Source organism: Anas platyrhynchos, chromosome 1 (assembly GCF_047663525.1).
Source record: "Anas platyrhynchos isolate ZD024472 breed Pekin duck chromosome 1, IASCAAS_PekinDuck_T2T, whole genome shotgun sequence".
NCBI lineage: Eukaryota > Metazoa > Chordata > Aves > Anseriformes > Anatidae > Anas > Anas platyrhynchos.
In genome coordinates, this window is record NC_092587.1 from 204,045,852 (window position 1) to 204,065,741 (window position 19,890).

The following is a 19,890-nucleotide window of genomic DNA, read 5'->3' on the forward strand; positions in this document are numbered from 1 at the left end:
TAGTCTCAACCTCTGGGCTAACAGATGGTGTTGAGAGGGGGGGAGGGAGGGAGAACAATTTGCATCTAAATAGCTGAAATAAAAAAGGGTCATGTCCCACAGACCAGCCCCACTCACCTGCTGTTTAAATCCCCCTGAGAAACGAGCAAACACTGCGTTTTTTAAGGTCTGTGTCAGCTGTACTTACTCTCTGAAGTCCTAGAAGAGCTGCAAGCACGTGGATCTTGCTGCATTGATGGCGTTCTGGCCCCAAAACTGTGAAATTGTAAAGGTTTGGTTCTTTGAAAGTGGCTGATAGATGTATCACTTTTTTCTCTAACTCTCCCATCGTAGTGATTATCACAATTAGTGATGTGCAAACACTGATGTTACAGAGAGGGTTCAAACCAAGTATTCCCTCCTCCTCAGCTTCATACTTGCATCATGAGCCAGACTTCAGAGGTGCTCTTGCCAGAGGTCCTGCCTTACACAACAGTGTAAGACATACATACACTCAAACGCCAAAAATAAATACTGCGAAGATATTCCAGGTGGTTCAGAAACTTCATTAGTCCTGTCTCTTGGCATCTTCTCCATAGGCCAGAGGCGTTTGGAGATCAGTTTGGCGGCCTCCATGGCTCAGTGCGATGAGGAGATGACTGGGGACCCACCACTGTGTGGTCTGTGGGGTGACCTGGTGGAAAAAAAAGCTTCTGTAGGAGAGTATTTCTGTTTATCGAGTTGGAAGACCTTGAATGTCTTGTTTCTGAAACACGAAGGGAAATTGTGAGGTTAACCTTTGCTGGAAGGCCTGGCCCTCCCTCCCAGATGCCTCCAGAAAGAGGAAATATGCTCAAGAAGCGTAGCCTGGTTTTCTTGTCTCTTTTAATCCTTAAGTACATTTCCATACAGTGAATTTTAGTGGCTGAATGACCCGTATGTGTGAGGTAAGCATGGATTTGGGCAACGATCTTATTTATGTGCCTCTAGGGCTTGGTTTATTTTTATTTTTTTTTAATTAATACGGATTCCAGTTAGTAGGAATGAGATCAGATGTAAGTATACCCACAGAAGTAACTAGACAATGCGTAATACCATATTACATGAATACCATATTATATGAACTCAGTGCTGTCTGTAACGCTTCATAGTTTTTTACAACCTTTTAGTACTTTATATGACTTAAGGATAATTACTTTATAAATTGTCATATGATGCGTAGTCACACTCTGGGAGTACACACAATAGGGTGAGTTACTTGGGTGGTGCGAGTTACATGTATGCAGATATATTTTTTTATATAACATTTCCAAAGGTAGATGTATGTATTGGTTGTATAAAAGCAGTCTTTTTTGAGTCTGACACAGATTGTGTTATTGATGTATTTATTTTGATCCGTGTATTGAGAAATGTTTTCCTTCCTTGGTTTGATGAACCATCCAACTTGGTTAGAGGAAGTATTTTATTGTAACATAAAAATGTGGAATTTATTGGATGAGTTCAAAAAAAATCACTAAAATATAGAAATTTCCAAGCATATTCCTGTATTTTACCTCTGTTTTCATCAGAAAGTTCCTGATAAACGACTTTAATCTTCCTTGCCACCAAGTTTTAGCCATCTACTGAGACACACAATAGGAAAATTATCCTAAATATTTTGTCAATATTTTTGTTTACTAACATTTAACAATCTTGTAGATGCAGCTATTGAAATCCTAGTCCCAAATTTGGTGTTACCCATGCCTGCATGCCTTAACTGTGCCATTACAGTCTTGTGTTTAACCATCTTTAGAGGGTGACGTTGGTGGTAGAGGGATGGTTGGACCAGATGGTCTTGGAGGTCTTTTCCAGCCTTAATGATTCTGTGATTCTATGTATATTTATGTGTATCTATACACACTCGGTGCTATATAACCTACTCCTTGGAGCCCTGCTTCTTCTTCCCTCTTCTCCTGGACCCCAGTTCAGTGCCACGTGCAGGTAACTGGCTCTGTGCTGGCTCCGATGGATGAAATGTTTGTGATGCAGCAGGGCCCCGCAGAGCATGTGAGAGCAAATCTGGGAAATGAAGGATGGGTTTTGAAATATCTCTTCTCTCTCTCTCAAATAAATTCATGTAAACCACGCAGCTGTAGAAGAGGCGTATTTTCTTTTACTCCTCCTTTGTCAAAAAGTTGGAAATGTGACAAAAGAAAGCCCTTGGTAAAGATTTCTTTTTCAAGGGTAAAGTGTAAAAAAAAAGGGTAAACATTTCTAAAAATAGGAATTCTTAGTGGGGTAAAAAATAGAAAAATTGTATTTGCTGGCCTGAGTGGTATTTCCTTACAACTCACATTGTTTTATTATATTTTTAAAGTGGCTTAACAAGTGACTGATTGACATTGGAACATTTATTTCTCTAATTTTCTGAGCTCTTCAGTTGGGAGAGAAGCACAGAAAGGACTTGTCTGGTGGTTTGTGGTGGTTTTAATTAATTTATTTTTTTTTGTGTGTGGATCTAAAAGATTCAAAAAAAGTGCTGGATTAGAACCACACCTAAATTAATCTTCAGAACAATAGGATTATATGACTGGTTTTTAATTAAAGTAGAATTCTAACTAGATTATCCTTAGCATACGTTCAGCTCTGGTATGTTGTTATTGGTCTAATTACCTCGTAAATTAGAGACTCCAATATTCTAATTCACCCTCTGCCTCTGAGGACACTGGCATTAAACAAGAGAGTGAAATAGTATGTAAATGATATACAGGCTGTGTGCGAGATAGAAAATGGTCTTTAAAAAACATTAGCCAGAATTCAAGTCTTATCTTTATGTAGGATATCTTGGCAGAGAATGATAAATTGATTTTTTTTTCTGTATTTATTTATTTCTCTGCCCTGACAGGTCTTTTAAACGCTTAGAAATGTGGACTGAGAAAAACACCAATAATCTCAGCCCTTGAGGAAGGAGCAGTTAATGAATCTCCAAGGAAATATCCAGAATACAGATGTTGTGGGGGGAAGAAATGGTTAGGAGCCAGCTGAGCAGGGGCTGGAGACCGTCCATCATCTTGGATCTAAGACATAAGCTGTCTGCTGATAAAGTAGGATATTGAAAAGACAGACTTGGGGGCTGATTTGCTCAGGACTTCTTTTTGAGCACCTTTTTCAAAGAAGCACGATCTGGGATTTGACCACTTCTGTTCAAGACACCTTGGTTCAGCTTTATCAGAACCACAGCGTTACGGTTTTGTGACTTGAATTGTGCTGAGGATCAAAACCCTCAGGCAAAGTTTCACGTATTGGGATGTAAATTCAAACCCTGTCAAAAAATTTAAAGCATTTACATCAGGCTCAAATCCAGCTTTTATTTTTTAAAGCTAAAAGGGCCGTCGTCGAACAGCAGGCCACAAATTTAGATGTCTGTTTTGTAATGTTTTAATAGAGCAACAGAGACTGGTAAGACTTTGAGACTGTAGTTAAAGGAGAATATTTAAGCTCCTCAGATAGAACTGGACGTATACTGAAGAGTGTTCAAAGAGAAACAACAGCCCGAAGTGGCTTTTGTTATAAATAAGCAGCCAAACATGCATGTCTTGAGAGGCTGTGATCAGCACCTACAAATACCAGCGGTACAAAAATAACCTGGAATAGGGAAAAACTCAGCGGGAAGGAAATGACTGGAGAGAAAGAGTGGAAGCAGCAGCCTCGTACTTGTAAAGGAGAGGATTTATGTACGCTGTTGGGTCATGTTCTGGTCTGGATTGATCCATAGGATTTCCTTTCCCATAGCCAGCATATTTCGCTTTGCAGCATCCCTCTGTAAGCAGAGGGGAGCTTGTGTGGGTTGTGCTGCGTGTACAAATGTGAACCTCAGTAAAGAGGGAGGCAGGGGGCACACAAGGCAGGAATTAAATGCTACAAGGTGGACGGGACGAAATCCATTTGGGAAGCGCAGCCCTATTCATTCCTCTTGGGTTTGCCTAGGGACGAACTCTGAGATTTCTTCAGGTAGCCTGGGGTTGAGGCTGAAATGAGAATTGTTTTGAATGCCTGGATGCTGAGGAAGCTTTAGGATTACAGGTAGGTAGGAGGAAGCTCCATGAGTATGTGCTGATAGAGTGTCCTTGACTCTTCATTACTGGAATTAAGGAAGGATGATCATAAAACTCTGCATTTTGATCTGCTGCCTGCTGTGCTCTCGTAGGGATGCTAATTCACGTGCTGATTACCTTAGCAAGAAGCAGGAATGAGACTTAAGCAAGGTGATTTACAGTGATGGGAGAGAATACTACACTAAACAAAACACCTCGACTCATAGAGCTTCCTAAAACATCAGTTTTTGGTTGTCTTGGTTTTGGAAATCTGATGAATTTAGGCTAACACTAAAATACAATGCTGGCTGTCTTGGCAGCATTTTAAGGATGGAGTGGAGATAGAAGCAACCTGACAAAGCAGTCTTGAGATACTTAAAGCATAAATATTGGTAGTCCATCCATCGGTGAAGCCTGAATTCTGCTGAATTTGCAGGTTGCATTAGTTTTGTTGCTAATTCTATGACGTAGATATCCATCCCATGGGAACTGGGTTGAAAGAAGGCGTTTGCTTGCTGCGCACGCTTACAGGGCTGTGTGTAGGAGCTTGATAGGTCTTGGTAGGATTTGGTTTTGTGTCTGCAGCTGATGTTGCAAGTTCGTAAGAGAGAATAAGTACGTAGTAGTGAAGATCCATGTGTCCTACCTACAGCTGCTTAGGTAATTTTAGGTAATTGCAGTACAAAGACAGGATAAGAAGAGCCGTGCCTCAGAAAGACTTGCATGAAGATATTGAGGAAAACCTTGCTTACTATTTCTGGTCTCCTTAACTCCTACTCCTTATAAAGTGCCTTAAAATGTGTCAGCTGTTTTAATAAGTGATGTTCTTGTATTTTCTTTTGTTCAGTGCAGTGAAAATCATTCCTTTCACTCATGGGCTTTATTTAACTGGGGACTAAGGCTGAGTTGTGTGCAGATCCCTTGTACCAGACATACAGAGCTTTCTGTTCTCTACCTTTGTACAGTGAGGACCACTGGGATCCAAGTAAAGGATGTGATAAAAGGTCTGAAGGTACCTCCTAAAAACAAACTGCTGCTCATGAAATTAAAGGATGATGGTTTTTAATGGACTTGGAAATGTTCTGCAGTCCTTTTGGTAAAAGCAAGAAGTCCTAACCTACCTCAGGCTTCCTCATCCTGCCTTTTAAATGAGCTGCCTTTCCAGCATTACATGTGTGATAATTGAAGGAGTAATTGTGAGCTTGAAGGATATTTATATGCAGTTCCTGAATTGTCCACTGATGCTAAATTAAGCCTTTTGGTTACGGGTCTTCGAACTTGCTTTTCTCAACTCTTCATTCAGTTTGTCAACTGAACCCTCGTGCTCGATGCAGAGCTCATTTTGTCTTGGGAAAGTCTTCGTTCTTCCACTTTCCCCAGCCTTGAAGACAAACCAAAACTTCAGGGGAGCAATGTGCAGCTGAAGCAATTTCCGTGAGTTCATGGAAGTGAAAACCACTGCCAGCATGAAAATCCTGCCTAGCAATTAAGGGAATGTGACAGCTTCACCAGTCTGTTACATAAATGCTACTGAGCGCAGGGCTTCCTCCTGTCATTAGCTGCAGTGAAGACAATGGGGCTACAGAGAGTGGAGCCCTACTCCGATGATAAATGTTTGCATTTCCAATTAGCGCTGAACTGTTGTGGCATTTCCCCCTCGGTCTAATTGAGGCTTTTGGGCAGCTTCACCCACTAACGATGCTGGTGTTTTCTTGCTCTGCAGTTTCCCGTTGGGAAAGGAGTTGGATGGAGTTGGAAAGGAGTTGACCCTTAAAACATAGGATTCCTCATTGCAGAGATCTGGGTGCCTCTTCTCAGGAAAACTCACCTTTTTCAGGTTGTTACAAATTTTCTGCAATTTACATACTGTGGCTCATTGCTAACCACTGCCCTACAGTGTCCTCTGTGGATGTGGGATGTTTCTGCCTTGACCTGGCCACTTTTTAGTTTTCTGATGTTTTTCTCATCCTTGCCCCTGTTGCTAAATAGCAAATGTCAAATCAAGAGTTTATCAAGAGGTAGGCATACATACTGTGACCTTGCAGATACGGATGTGTATTTAAAACCTGAGTAAGACGTTCAGGATCAATACAGCTATTTACCTTCAAAATCTACTCACAACTCCTTCAGGCAGGTGCTTATTAGAAATTTTTATAGTTGAACGAAGCTGTATATTTTTAGATTTACACAAAATATCTGTCTCATGCCAGACAAATCCCATTTAGCAAACCTTGCTCAGCTCACGTTATCAGTATTGTCCATTACAAGGGATGTTAATCCTGTAGAAGAGTTTGTCATCCTCCACGGCTTACAAGCAGCCTTTCCATTTTGACCAGAGGTGTAGAGAAGGAGATTTCCATTTGAGCTACGCCATGGAAGTGGGAGGTTACTCCTTGTACTAGTAATTATTCCACATTAGGGGATAATGGGGCTTAATTCTGAGCTCTGGGTTCATCTTCTGGGTTGGAAATGTTGCAATGGAGAAATGATTCGTAATTCGGTAGCTTTCAGTGCTTTTGCTGCTAGTATGCAGTTGGACTCGGAGCCAAATAGCTTACGTGGAGAGCAGTGGTGGTGTGTTTAACTTGTGTTTTAATATATTTTCTTTATGATGCATCTAGTCATTTCCTCCGGAACACAGATTTCCTCCAGGAAACCTGCTTATACGGGCTCTGGGTATGCTTTAATATAAAAGGCCTTTATTTTCCCCACCCTGTTTAGCAAGCTCTGACTCTGCTCGCTCCTTTGACTTCTGCACTCGAAGCTGTGCCGTGCCGTGGGAGCTCGAGGGGAATGGGAGCCAAAGCTGCTCCATACCACGCCGGGAAAAGGAGCCTGCACCGGCATCTGCAGCAGCAGGCTTGCTCGTTCAGGCATGTAGCAGGGGGCTGGGAGATGGCATTTCTGGAGAGGAGGAAAGAAAGGGGATGATTTGTGGGCTGAGAACTTCTAAAATATGCTCCTCTTGGTTCCTTCTGTCTCAGCTCGGATTTTTAGTTTTTTTTTAATATGGATGCAGTTTTTTTCTCGTGGGGTGTTAACGCTGTTACAGGCTGCTACAGAGGGATGGGAAGAGCCGTAGCCGGGCTCTGCAGCCTCCTGAAGCTGGAGCTGCTTGGGCGCAGGTAAGGTGAGCTCATCGTGGACTGCAGGTATTTGGGCATGGGTTGTGCAACACTTCTTGTCTGCCGCTGCCAGTTATTCACGAAACGACCAAAGCGAAGTTGAAGCAGGGCAATTTGAGCTGGCATTGCCTCTCTGCAGCGCTGGATTTGAGCCTAATCCAGCGGAAAGGGCTTGACCTGCCTGGATGCTACTGAAACCTTCCCTGTGTCTGGGTCACTGTAACAGTTACCACGCGTGGGTCCCTGCCCTGGAGGCTGGTGAGGGCTGCACTTTGATTATTTAAAACAGAACAAAAATCGGCTTCCTTCGCTTGAATGAAAGGAGAACTCTGCTCTGTTGCTAGGAATCGAGCGGTTATAATTAGGCTGCTCTTCCTTCGAAGCCTATCTATCTGTGTGGTGTGGTGGGTTGGCACGTATCGCTGCCCAGGAGGAGGTTTTGCAGATCTCCTGCCCCAAAGCGGTGCCCGCTGTGGTCCCGATGCTGTTCTTCTGCAAAACACAGCCTGCGGGATCTCATCAGCAGCTCTTGCAGTTAGCTCAAATGAATGGGGTTAGCCCAAACGAATGGGGTTGCATTAAAGAGCGGTGTTTAAAAGGACCCTCCTGCCTTTTGGCTTTTAAAATTCCAAGCTGGGGACTCCTCCGGCATTCCTGTTGAGTTGTAACTGGTCCATTATCCTTTATGTCTAGTGCTATGGAAATGGGGCTGGCAGGGGAGCAAGTCTGCAACCAGGAGTTGGCCCTGGGCCATGAGAGTGTTTCCTCCTGCCCCCTTCTCATCCCCACCCACTCGGGTTGCAGGAGTGGATACATTCCCTTCTAAATGTGTAATTTTTTAAAAGAGATTTAATTATTGCTTCATTTGATTTAGTGTTTTCATCGGCGTCTTTAGGTGCCTGCAGCAGCAGCAGGGCTCTAACAGGTGAATCCTAGAGTCAGACGAGTAAGCACTGTTGCTTTCTAATTCTTTATTAATTACAACTTTGCTAAAACTCGGTTTTCTCCTTATTTAGGAATTACTCACATGTAAATGTTGAGTCTGGGCTGATGCACTGAAGGCCCTTGACTTTTTGTTTAATTGGTACTCTTGCACAGCACTCAGATATACAGTAAGTGGTGGGGGGTCAGCTAGATGCTCCAGTTACTGTTTTGTTTTGTTCTTTTTTTTTTTTTTTTTTTTTTTTTTTTTTTTTTTTCCCCCAATCATTTCTAACTGTGACCATCAGTCTGCCTTCCCCTGGGACGTCTGGCTGGCTGCTGCCCATTTCTGTGGCAGTGTGTGTCCCAGATCCCATCCGCTGTCTGCTGGAGGATGTGGACACGTGTCCTGCCTCCTTTCCAGGTGGAACACGCTTGGGGTGCCTTTCTTTCAATGCGAGACTGTGCTTGGGACTGCAGCTTAATCCCACGTGAAGTGAAAATGAAAAGAAAAAATGAATGAATGTCTTTTCATCCTGTGTTGAAACCCAGCTGGTAAACGGTGCCGTTAATTTTCTGCTGGGATTTGTGTGAAAGCGTGACACACGGGGAGGGAATCTCGGCTGCTTGCAATGTGTTTGAACAAAGCAGGGGCCAGCCTTTCGACTGTGACAGTGCAAGGAGGAAGGAGATTTTAACTGTCTGTGTGCACGAGCAGGCTCCAGCCAGGGAGTGAAAGGATACAGGGACGCTGGTGCAGAGGTAAAGTGCTTGCTGTGATTAGGATCAACTCACTTAAAGGTAGCCTTTTACCTTTTTTTAATGGTCAAGACTTTTTTTCTTCACTCACAAAAACAGAAAAACATCATTTCAGAAAAACATGAGATTTCTTTCTGGCAGTAGGCAGAGTTGGGGGGAAAAAAGTTGCTGAGCATCTCCCTTCCCCCTCTCTTGTTTAATATAGTTTATTCGTCTGGAAGTTGCAGTGAGTAACTTACAGCTACTGCCTTGCCAGACTGCATGAATTATAGATGGCTCTTTTATGAGTTTTTGTGTTGACTCCAGCAATTAGTATGCGTTGGACATAGTTATCTTTATGGCATCTACTGTAGCGTAGGTTTCAGCTCCTGTGACTTTTTAATTGCTTTCTGTTTTAGCAATCAGTCACTCGCCTGTCTTGCTAAAGGAATGCAAAGACAACACAACTGGCTAGATAGAAACTTGCAGTTCACCGTGGAGCATCAGGTTTGAAGTGAGCTGGTTTACCAGAGGGAAAAATGGCATAAATAAAGGCTCTTTGTTCTTATGTTTTGTTTCTTTTGTGTATGTGACATGCAGTAGTGCCACGAGGCTCCACATAATATTAGGGTCCTGCTCTGCTGGATGAACAGCTGAGGAGCCTGGGCCTATGGTTACAGGCAAGCTCGAGGCAGACAGTACATGAATCTTAGGCTTATCTACTTCATGCTGATGAGCAGACTTGATCAGATCTGCACACATGCGCGTACTCTGAACTTTTGAACGCCGCTGCTGGCACCTTGGGTGTTGCCTCCTGTTCCAGGAACGCCTCTTGCCCCGTCTTGAAGCGCTGAGCGGTTTCCTGAGTCTCTTGCCTCCTTGTGTGTGGTTGTCTGTCACTTCTGCCTGCCTGCAGAAGCGTGTTGTAGATGTGAAAAGGGAGTTTGTCAGCTCTGCTGTTTGGCTCTGTTGAGGCTGGGGTAAGCAAATGGGCTTCAGAAGCTGATGGAGAGATCGCAAGGCTGTGATAACTTGGCTCATGGTACTCCTAGATTGCAATACGTAATAACTTCTATTTCCTTGAGTACTGTGTGCTGAAACGATTGGGGCTTCTGACTTTGAGTACTTCTGAATAGCTGCAGAAATCCTAGTGCTGTCTGTGTGGTTTGGTTTGACTACAGGTGTTTTAATATGTAGTAGACTATAATGGTGCCTGCGTTACAGAGCACTCCCTCATCTGCCTGCCGTTGAAAAGTTCACGTGCTGTTTAACTGTTCCCGTTGTTCCTTTATAGCCATGCCACCGAAACGTAGCATGAATTTCTGGAGGATTATAGCACGGTCACGCTGGTGTGGAGAAGGAAGGAAGCTCGATCTGGTGACGCTTTGCATTCCTGTCATGATGGATCGTGAGGCGCGGGGCGACTCACGTCAGCACCGCTGCTCTAAAGCTAGGCCGCCTGCTGAATTTTAGCAGGGCTTTTACACGAGGGGAGCTGTTTAGCTTCTGCTTACGTGTGAGCTGGTAAGAGGTTATTTTAGGGAGAAAAGAATTTGCACAGTCAACTAGGCTACAGTGAGGGAAATGGCTGCCATCTTAGTAGGCGCCGTCAGTGCTGCAAGGCCCTGCAGAGCTGAGTGGGATCCTCTCACGGCAGGACTTCATCCAAAAACTTTAAAGTTGACAAAATTTTGAAGTATAACAAAGACAGCTAGCTTAATTTGGGGGTGAACTGTATCTCCATATCACAGTGGGAGGACTCAAGTAAGCAGGTTCTTGTATTTCCCTCCCCCCCCTTCATTTAAATACATTGTGGAAAAAAGTTTTTGGGAACCCTCTAGGATAGTACTGCTTATTGCAAGGAATGACTGCTGTAGAGCCAGGCTCTTAATTTTGTGGCTTGAAGGATTTCTCCCACCCACTATCTCCAAACAGCTTAAATACCTCTTAAAACACACAACGTAAGGCTTTGATGACGAGACTTCTGGAGACTTCATGGAGAAGGAAGGAGGGGCTGTACTGTAGACTTTGCCCACGTGAGAGCTGCACTTATCAAATAGGTATAAACAAGTATTGTGCGTTAAAATATGTAACTTCTCGGTAGTTAGTTTCTCATTCCGGGAATAACGCAATGTAAACAAGAGGTTGTACTGCCAGTGTTTCCAGCCCTGCGGTGAAACAGTAAATCACTTGTGCTCTATCCTTTCTGACTGAGGGGTTTTCAAAAACTTGCACTAAAGAAACTGAAAGCAGATGTCCCTGGGGTTTTGTAGACTGGTGGAGCTGGGAAGAAGGATGCTTGACAACCTGAGGTTTTTCTTAGGTTTTCGTGGTCTTTATTTTTTTTTTCTTATGTTCTCTTTTTCCTTCCCCCAGTGCTGCAGCAACTTCTGCCTGTCATCTGGGGATTTTCCCTCCTCCTCTCACTTCTTTTTCTCCAGCCTAGAGCCACTTGCTCTTATGTTCTGTTCTGTCTACCATCCTTCTGCGGCTGCCAAATTTGCCAGTTGGGTTTTAGTTCAGACTTTTTTTTCCCCTGCTTAGATGGGGAGAACAGTCCCTTGCCCGTTGCATGCTGTCAGTCCACCTGCCACTTATTTCTGCTTAGTTTTACTCCGGAGAATGGCACGAGGCTGAAGCAAGAGCGATGGGAGATGCACAGGGCACGTGTCAGAGCACGCCCAGACGAATGCACAGCAAATTTCCCCGACCCCAGCCTTCCCAAATGCCAGAACTGCCCCACTATGAAAACGAATACCCCAAATGCCAGTCTGTAATTTAAAATTCCATTGCCCAATTTGGTTGGGATAGGAATTTGGTAAGGATAGGATCAAACTTTAAAAGCCCTCTGTGTCTGAAGGCTTGTCCAAAGTGGTCTGTGCACCACTGCCAGCCCTTCTGTTTAAGAGCACGTGCAAAGAAACCAAATATGTGAAGGAGAAGGGGGATCTTGCAGACCAACCTTGCTTTCTGCAAGGTCTAACCTGTTGCTTGTGAGTGACTTCTGTGGTCAGTATTTGCTTTTCTTGACTCCATGCAGCAAAGGAAATTGGAGAAAAGCATGCCCTGGGACCAAATCTTGCTAGTTAGGCTGAACATCAGTAGCTTGGCCAAAGAAGACTGAAGACTCGCTGGGTTTAGGACCTCGGTGTGGGTTTGGGATCTGTTTGAAGTGTGGCCCAGGGTATTAAAATCCACTTCGGTGCGGTTCCTCCGAGTCCATCCTGTGGACAAGCAGCTCCCTGGAAGCCGGCAGCGGTTTTGGCCTTGTAACCCAACTTCTCCCTTGCAGAGAACAAACCACTTCTGACTTTCTGCCACCACATAATTCTCCCTGAGTGAACGTCTTCCCTTTTTGCAGAAAGCTGGTGAGCTGCTTTTCCACCCAAACAAAATTCTTTCTCTTTTGGTTTCTGTCCTTTGGGTAACTCCCAACTTTCTTTTGAGAGCTCAATGCGAGCGAATTTCAGCTTCCAGAAGGATCCCACTGCAGCCAGGCTGCGTCTGAAGTAATGCTGAGCTCATTTGGGTGGAACAAGCTAGTTGTTGCCGAATAATCTATTACCCAGTTCGAAAGCTTCCGTCTTTAAATCCGCACAGCAGGGATTATTTACTTAAGGATTAATATGCATGTCGAGGATCCAGTTTTGTTTGACCCTTGCGACGGAACAAAATGCAGTCAACTTTCTGGCTGCTTGAAGTGTGGCAGAAAACCTAGGGCCAGCTTGGGACCAGTGCTGCGTTGGAGAAGATGAGGATGCAGCTCTGCTCCTTCCTGACCATCTCCCTCTGCAGCAGTTGAGCTGATTTTGAGTGATGGAGCCCGAGCGGCCGCATCAAAGCTCTTTGACTGCAGACGTCAATCTCTCTTCATCATGTTACTGCCTGTGCTGGGGGCTGATGCAAACCCATTGACGTAGATTTTGGTGGAATTAGTATGGATCAGAGAGGTCTTAGCTGGTTGGCTTCTCTCAAGTATCACTGCTCTCTGCTACTTTTATTTACTTATTTACTCACCCCATATTTCTGTTCCATGGGGTTGGCTGTGTCCTGAAACAAGGTTTTTATGATAATAACTGAAACACTTGAATATAGTCTTGTTAACAGAAATAATTTGGAGCTTGAGTAGAATTTATTGTGCTGACATTTGGTTTGTGTTGTTTTAAGGTTTCAGCTTTGGTTGAAAATGCTTTTCTTTTTTTTTTTTTTTTTTGATAAAATGCGATTCTAGTTTGCAAACAAAAAGCCCACTTCTTATGTCTTGTCTTTCTCCTTCTCCTAGTAACAGCCTCTACATCTGAAGATGTCCAACAATGGAGTTGAAACAGAAGACAAACCGCCTGCTCCTCCGATGAGAAACACCAGCACCATGATTGGATCGGGAAGCAAAGACGCAGGGACTTTGAACCATGGCTCAAAACCTTTGCCTCCCAACCCAGAAGAAAAGAAAAAGAGGGACCGATTTTACCGATCTATTTTACCGGGAGATAAAAGTACAGTATTTTGATTTTTCTTATAAACCTTTTGTCTCCATTTTGTTCTGACCTTAGTAAAAATCTAGTGCTTAACAGTGGTTTAGAAGATAATTTATTCTCGTTTCTTGCACTGCCAGCTTGGTCGTTTTTGGGTACATAAAATGCTGTCTGTAGATCTGTTTTCTTAATGATTAATCTTGCCACAATTAATCCATTTTTCTTAATCTGTTTTTGTGTTTTTTCTTAAATTATGAGAATAGCATCCTGAAGGGTGGCACTAGCTCTGCCTTCTCCCACCCTGACGTGTCCTTAATGGTCTTGAAAACCATAGAGACACTGGTACCAGGTACAGGTTGGTCAGTCAGAGCTGGAACTGGCAGTTCCTTTGGTGGGGAAGGGGAAGTTTTTTGCTTGTTTGTTATTTTAAACAGCAAATAATTTGAGTCAAGTATGACTAACTGACTGTCTCCTGCCAGGCCTGTCATATGTTACTGCACGGTCTGCTGTGAAAAGCATACAGTCAAAGGTGTAATCTCTCATTTATTCTAGAGTTTGGGTCAAGCATTGTCTATTTGCTGTTATGAATAATTTGTCACTGCAAATTCTTGCACGTTTCTTGTGAACGGAAGGAATTTTCTGCCATTATAAGGACTGTAGCAGATGGAAATTGAGATAGGAGCTGTGAACTATATATGAAATTCTAATTTTTAATGATCAGGATAATTTAAAAACTCTCATAAATCTTGAAGTAATGTAAGAAAAAAAAATCTCTCTTCTAATATCTGCTGGTTTCTTTTTATATCTGACCCATTTTGTGGAGTTCCTCTTTCTAAATCAGCTTTTCGTACAGTCTGTGTTGCAGCAGTATCCAGACACTGGATAACTAAAGTTTAAGTACCTGAAAATTCCTGGCCTTCGGGAGGGAAGCTGCCTTTTTAACTTTTGTTTTAGCAAAAAGGCTGATTGGAGTAATGCTTCCACTAATAAAATAACAGAGATGTAGGGTCTGGGAGAGCTTGCATTGTTTTGCAGACATGGATTTTTAGATTCTGCAGCCCATGAATTCAATATTAAAAGTTTGCAGGGTATCAGTTAGAACTCACCATTATGTGTAGTAATCCTAAAGAGCTGCAGGATTTTTGTGTTGGCTTACTTAAAAGAGTGTTCTAAAAAAATACTTCTAGGCTGGACAGTTGCAGAAAGCAAAGAAATAGATTGAAACGTGCAAGAATAAAAGAAACACTGCATGAAATGCTAGTTTGAGCTGGATTTTAAAGGAGAGCTGCAAAAGTGAACAGCTCAGGTAAAGCAGTAGACGCTGATATTAAGGTTTAAGCCTGTTTGTACTGAAGATTGGCCAATGTGGCAGATGCTTCGAGACACGAGAGATTTTTGTTCAGCCAAGCCCAGCAGAGCCTTCTGTTGCAATACACCTGCCCAGACTGGAGTGGCTGCTTCTGTCCTCTAATTCCTGTCAAGCAAAAACTAACCTTAACATCATCGCCTTCACTTTGGATTGGTTGCTTTTCATCTCAGGAATGTTTTTCTAATCTCATGACGACAAGTAAATTCCCAAGGCCTCCTGCTGCTTAACTGCTAGTCAAATTCCCAGGTGTTCAGACACTGCCTTTGGCCTTGTGTCTGAATCAAGTGCTCTTTGTTGGCTTGGCTGGACCAAAAGGAGAATTAGTTCCTAGTCAGACTACTGTAATTTTAGGGGTTTCATGACCTCTGGTGGGGTTGCAAAGAACCCCCCCTCAGAGTTTTTAGCCCTGTGTAGGACCTCGACAGCGTTGAAGTGGTGCTGCCAGCAGGGATTTGGTGTCTGTGCCTGCAGAACCCTCTTCAGTGGCTGGGGAGAGATGGCACCAACCTTGGCTAAGCAAAGCAAGAACATCTCTGCCAGCAGGCTCGTGCAGGGGGCTTTAAACTGTGATGTTTTGTGGGCAGGGAAAGTGGGGAAGGGGTTGTGCTTTACGCAAAGGCACAGCTCAAATGTGTGGAGTGGAGCAGACAGACCCAGTGAGAGCTTGTGCACCTGGATCAAAGGGGAGGCCAACGAGGGGAGACGTCTTGAGGGCATCTGCTACAGGTTGCTGAGTGAATAAGGGCAGCTGTAACTGGAGGAGGTTTGGAAAGGATCTTTTACATCGCACTACACCTGAGCATGAACAAGACTGTGGTGTAAAGCACCCATGGGGCTTCAACCCTGGCCCTCATGAACTTCTCTTGAGTTATGTCGCCTTGCTAGGCTGCTTTGAAGCATCACGTTCAGCCTGCAGAAGGTAGGGTGCTGTTTCTAGTTCTGATTTCCTCTGTCCCAGCCTAACCTTCCAAATCTGGTACGTAAAAAGCAAGTTGGCTGTAACATCAGGGGGTCCTCTCCATCTGGATGCAGAGCTCCCGTGATTTCTTGCTTTCAGCAGGAGCTGTGAGCCCGCGAGCCTTCTTGGGTTCGGGACTCATCCATGACCTACTTGGGGGGAGAAACTGGGCTTTGGCTCGCATGTGGCACACGCTGTTCCTCTGAGGTTTGCTGAGCTCAGCTGCTGATTCACGCGGAGGCAGGATGTTAACCACGAGGCAACGCGGTGCAACGCCTGGGAGCCCCTTCTGTGGTGATTATGGTGCCGCGGATGTGTGGTATCCTGCCTCTCAGACAGGGGAGAGCTTCCCCACTGCTGAAGAATATCTTCCTCATCTCTGCATGCTCCAGGATGGGCTTTCAGGCTTCGCTCTGGCCTTTCGTGCTTTCTGGGTGCAGCTCAAGTTGCCAGAGCATCGTGATGAAACGCTACGGGCGGCTCTTGTAACAGCATCAGATGTTTGAGGTTTGGACTGAGAAGGTGGTAAGATGTGGCGGGGGATAAAGCACTCGGTGGTAGGTAGGCCTTAAGCAGATACAAGTTCTCCTTTATTTTACTTTAGTTAAGAATCTTCAGGGCTTTTTGACTCACTGCAGGGATAATATAATCACTGTCGAGGGGATTAAGCGTTTAGCAAGATGGGGAGTGCCCGTCTCTGTAGTTCTTTTTAGCTCATGCCTCCATGGCATAAATATCTGCTCCAAAAAGCAATTATATTGTTAGTGTCTGAATACATTTAGGCTTCTAGATCTGTTAGATTTGGGATCAAAAGCTTCTGAAGTTTATTGTCTCCTGGGAATCCTGGGGGATTCACACGAGTTCACGTTCATATGATGCTCTAGTTCAGGCTGGGCACTGTAAAACCTTGACTGTGGCACCCAGGCATATCTCAAAAAGTACACAGAGGAATTATGGTTTCACCCACTGTTACAGCTGTTATATAAATGTTATAGCTGAGGCAAGGTGATATTAGCAGGAGTTTGGGTTGTAGTCTCCTGTTCTGAGTAAGTTTGGGGTTGGCATTCATCTCAGTTTGCTGGCTGAATGGGTTTTGTTGGGATTTGGAGGTACATTGGGGTGCTCAGGAGGTCTGAATGTAGAAATCAAGACACTAAATGTGTTGATTTCTGGATAGCAAGTCATGCCTTTTAGCTATTTTATATTTTTCAAGGGATTATGCTCCAGTCTATGAGGAGACATGACAGTTGTCCCGGGCAGTGTGGTGCTCGTACAACTGCCCTATTCCCCTTAACCTGAGTTTAATGATTCTGGGCTGGAGCTGACACCTTGCCCTTTGGCTTGGAGCAAGGGGCTGATCCTGTAGACAGGACAATGCAGTATGGTGCTTCTGCTGGTTCTCTCTGCATCCCTTTTCCTCTCGCATGCAGCGTTTTCCATATACCTGCTGGATGCAGCTGCTCGGTCCTTCCTTGGCAGGCCTCGGTGCTGCAGGTATGTGCCATCTGCTAGCCAGCAGCTGCTTCTGGCTCCTGGCTCCCATCTCTGATGGCTCCTCCAGCAATTCAGCTTGCTCTCCTCCTTCCCCTTGGCAAGTCTGTTGCTCTTTTGTGATTCAACTTCCCCTGTCCCCTTTGTTTGAAAGGGGGATCGAAAACAATCTGTTCCTTCTGCGTATCCCCAGCTGAGCATTTGATCCTTTTCTTTCTCCAGAATTGCTCTGTGCTATACTAACTCTGTAACGATGCTCTGTAATGGTGCCAGAGCACTGGGGAAAATAGGATTTGGTCCTTTGAGGGAAGTGCTGACCATCTCCAGCAGTGTCTTAAATAACTGCAGTATTGAGCATCAGCCTCCCAGGATCCTGAAATGCCTGAGGTTTGGTATTCATACTGCCAAAAGTGCATTGGGGAACGTCAGCCACAAAACAAATTCAGTCTGGCTTCAGATCCAACAGATAACAGCTGGGAAACACAAGTGCTTCAGTCACCTCCTCCTGGCTCTACTTATTTTATACTGCAAACAGCGGCAAATCTGGGGTTCTTCCTTAAACTGGTCTCCATTTCTCAAGTACAGTAAATATTAAAAGGAAGGTGGCGTCTTTAGTATGTCATGAATATGGATAAACTTAATTCGAGACATAATAATCTAGTTTGAAGATCTGACTTTAATATTCGTGGGGTGCATCTGCTTGATTTCCTTTCCTGCCTCTTTATGAGCTCTGCTCCTCACCTGCCAGATTCTGCCCTCTTCCTGCTGTGTGTTCAAACCCCGTTATTGAAACCACATTTAGTTCGGTTTGTGAGCAGGAAAATAGAAATGGTTTATGCTTGTATAAGGTTGTGTAGTAGAAGCACATGTTATATTTGGTTTTCTTCGTGGAGTCTTGTTTTGAGGCTGTAGGAAGAGAGAAGCGATATTTTGTCCCTAATATGAAAGGTAAGTTTAGCCAGCACTTTTTATTAATAATATTTTCATATTTTGCTTAAAAATGAATAATAATAATAAAAAAATGTCCAGAACTGCGTGGCTTCCAGTTACTGCCTTTGTGCTTTTGACTCTGACATACCCAAGTTTGCCTGGATATTTTAGGTAAATAGCTCTTGTGCTATTGAGTCTAGCACTGCTGGCTGATACTCAACAAAAACTGATATTTTGGATACATTATACACTTGTCCTGTGTTGTAGGACTCTGATTGTTATTGTCCCTGAATGTATCTGCTCTGTATTGAGTTAACAAAGTCCTGTAACTTGCTGTTCTGCCTCAGATCGAAATCCTCTGACTAGCAAAAGCAGGGGGTGGTTGTGTAGGTAAACGAGAAGCTGTCGGGGAGATCATAATTCTTGATGGATTGATGGATTGTTTTTGTTGTTGTCTCTTCCAGCCAATAAAAAGAAAGAGAAAGAACGGCCAGAGATCTCCCTCCCGTCCGACTTTGAACACACAATCCACGTGGGGTTTGATGCAGTCACGGGGGAATTCACAGTAAGTGATTTGGAGGAAAAGAGAGCCGTGCGGTTTGGCTTATTGCTGGGAGGAGCCAGGACCTATTAATCTTTTATACGGTAATGCTGGAAAGGCTATTACCATCATCTAGTTTGATCTACATCTGTAGAGGCAGCCCACTAATTCCTGCTGAGAGACTGACTGCTTGTCAGGCTTGGCACATCCCAGGTGCCCAGCTTGCCAGCAGACTTTGCCTTTCCTGTTTTTTTGGCTGATGTGGACAGCAAAATGTGGTATATCTCTCCTCCCTTCCCCTCCCTTCCTCTTCTGGAGCTGGATTAGGTCTACAGCATAGCCTGTGTCCTCCAAACGGAGCTCAGAGGGCTCCCCTTTAGGACACACACAGCCGTGCATACCTGTTTGTGCCAGACATGCATGTGTTGTCCTAAGGCTAAATGCCAGAAACTTTTATGCTTTTTTTTTATTGTCATGCAAAATAGGAGGAAGACAGAGCTGTATTTCATCACACTCCCCTTAATTTGATTGCAAGATAGGATTGTATAGCAGAAGCAGTTGTTCACAGGCGAGCTGGTTTTGGCTGTGTGTAATATATGTATATTTTTAAGGCATTTTGCTTTCCTAGGCTGAACTGTGTGTCCAGTTGTGTTTTGCACTTCAGCTTCTAGACTTGCCCAAGTTAACCTGGATGTGCCAGTGAGGCATCACCTTGGGGTGGTGTAGCCAGGAAGGCTTCAGAACAGTGAGGGTAATTTTTTTGGTAGAGGACCCCGTCATTTACCACTGCGTCGACACAAACACTTGTTCTTCGTGCTACTGAGAGTCCCAAGCCAGGTTGTACTCCAAATGCGTTTATTTTCTGGTTGAAATGACGTGTCTCTAATGAAATTATGAGCTCTGTATGCCAGGTTAACATCTCTGCTGTCCCAGTTCGGTTACAATAAACACCAAACCTCTATTACCAAAGAATGGTAGCCCTACATGAAAACCCAAACGAATGTTGCTTGTCCATTGATTGTGTCAGATGCTCTACACCATACATTGCTTCTGTAGTCTTTCTTGGCTATGTGTAAATATGTATATGTTTGCACATAAAGATTGTCTTGCTTGAGGAATTTTTTCTCTTACTCCATCTGAGCTGCACCATTGGGTCTGCTCCTTTCTGTCTTTTTGAAACCTGCTATTTCTCTTCCTCTTCTCTCTTCTTTTTTCCCTGTTTCCTTTTTAGTATTGAGTAACCCCAGGAAGAGTGAGACAGGGGTGCTGCAGCAGGTACGTGTGCTGTGAAGC

The 19,890-nt window shown here is 44.0% G+C and overlaps 1 protein-coding gene across 11 annotated transcripts in view; it reads left to right on the forward strand.

Moving 5' to 3' along the window:
- PAK1 (p21 (RAC1) activated kinase 1) overlaps positions 1-19,890 on the forward strand; it is a 68,358-nt gene that overhangs the window by 23,397 nt on the left and 25,071 nt on the right. For 5 of the 11 annotated variants that reach the window (XM_027466590.3, XM_027466571.3, XM_027466559.3 and 2 more), the window contains 2 exons: positions 13,119-13,329; positions 18,521-18,621. In XM_027466590.3, coding sequence (XP_027322391.3) covers positions 13,140-13,329; positions 18,521-18,621 — 291 coding nt within the window. In that variant the 5' untranslated portion in view covers positions 13,119-13,139. Of the gene's footprint in view, positions 1-5,775; positions 5,890-8,820; positions 8,861-10,771; positions 10,897-13,118; positions 13,330-18,520; positions 18,622-19,890 lie in introns of those variants that run through there. The other 6 variants (XM_038177853.2, XM_072032899.1, XM_072032900.1 and 3 more) reach the window with 3 other exon arrangements.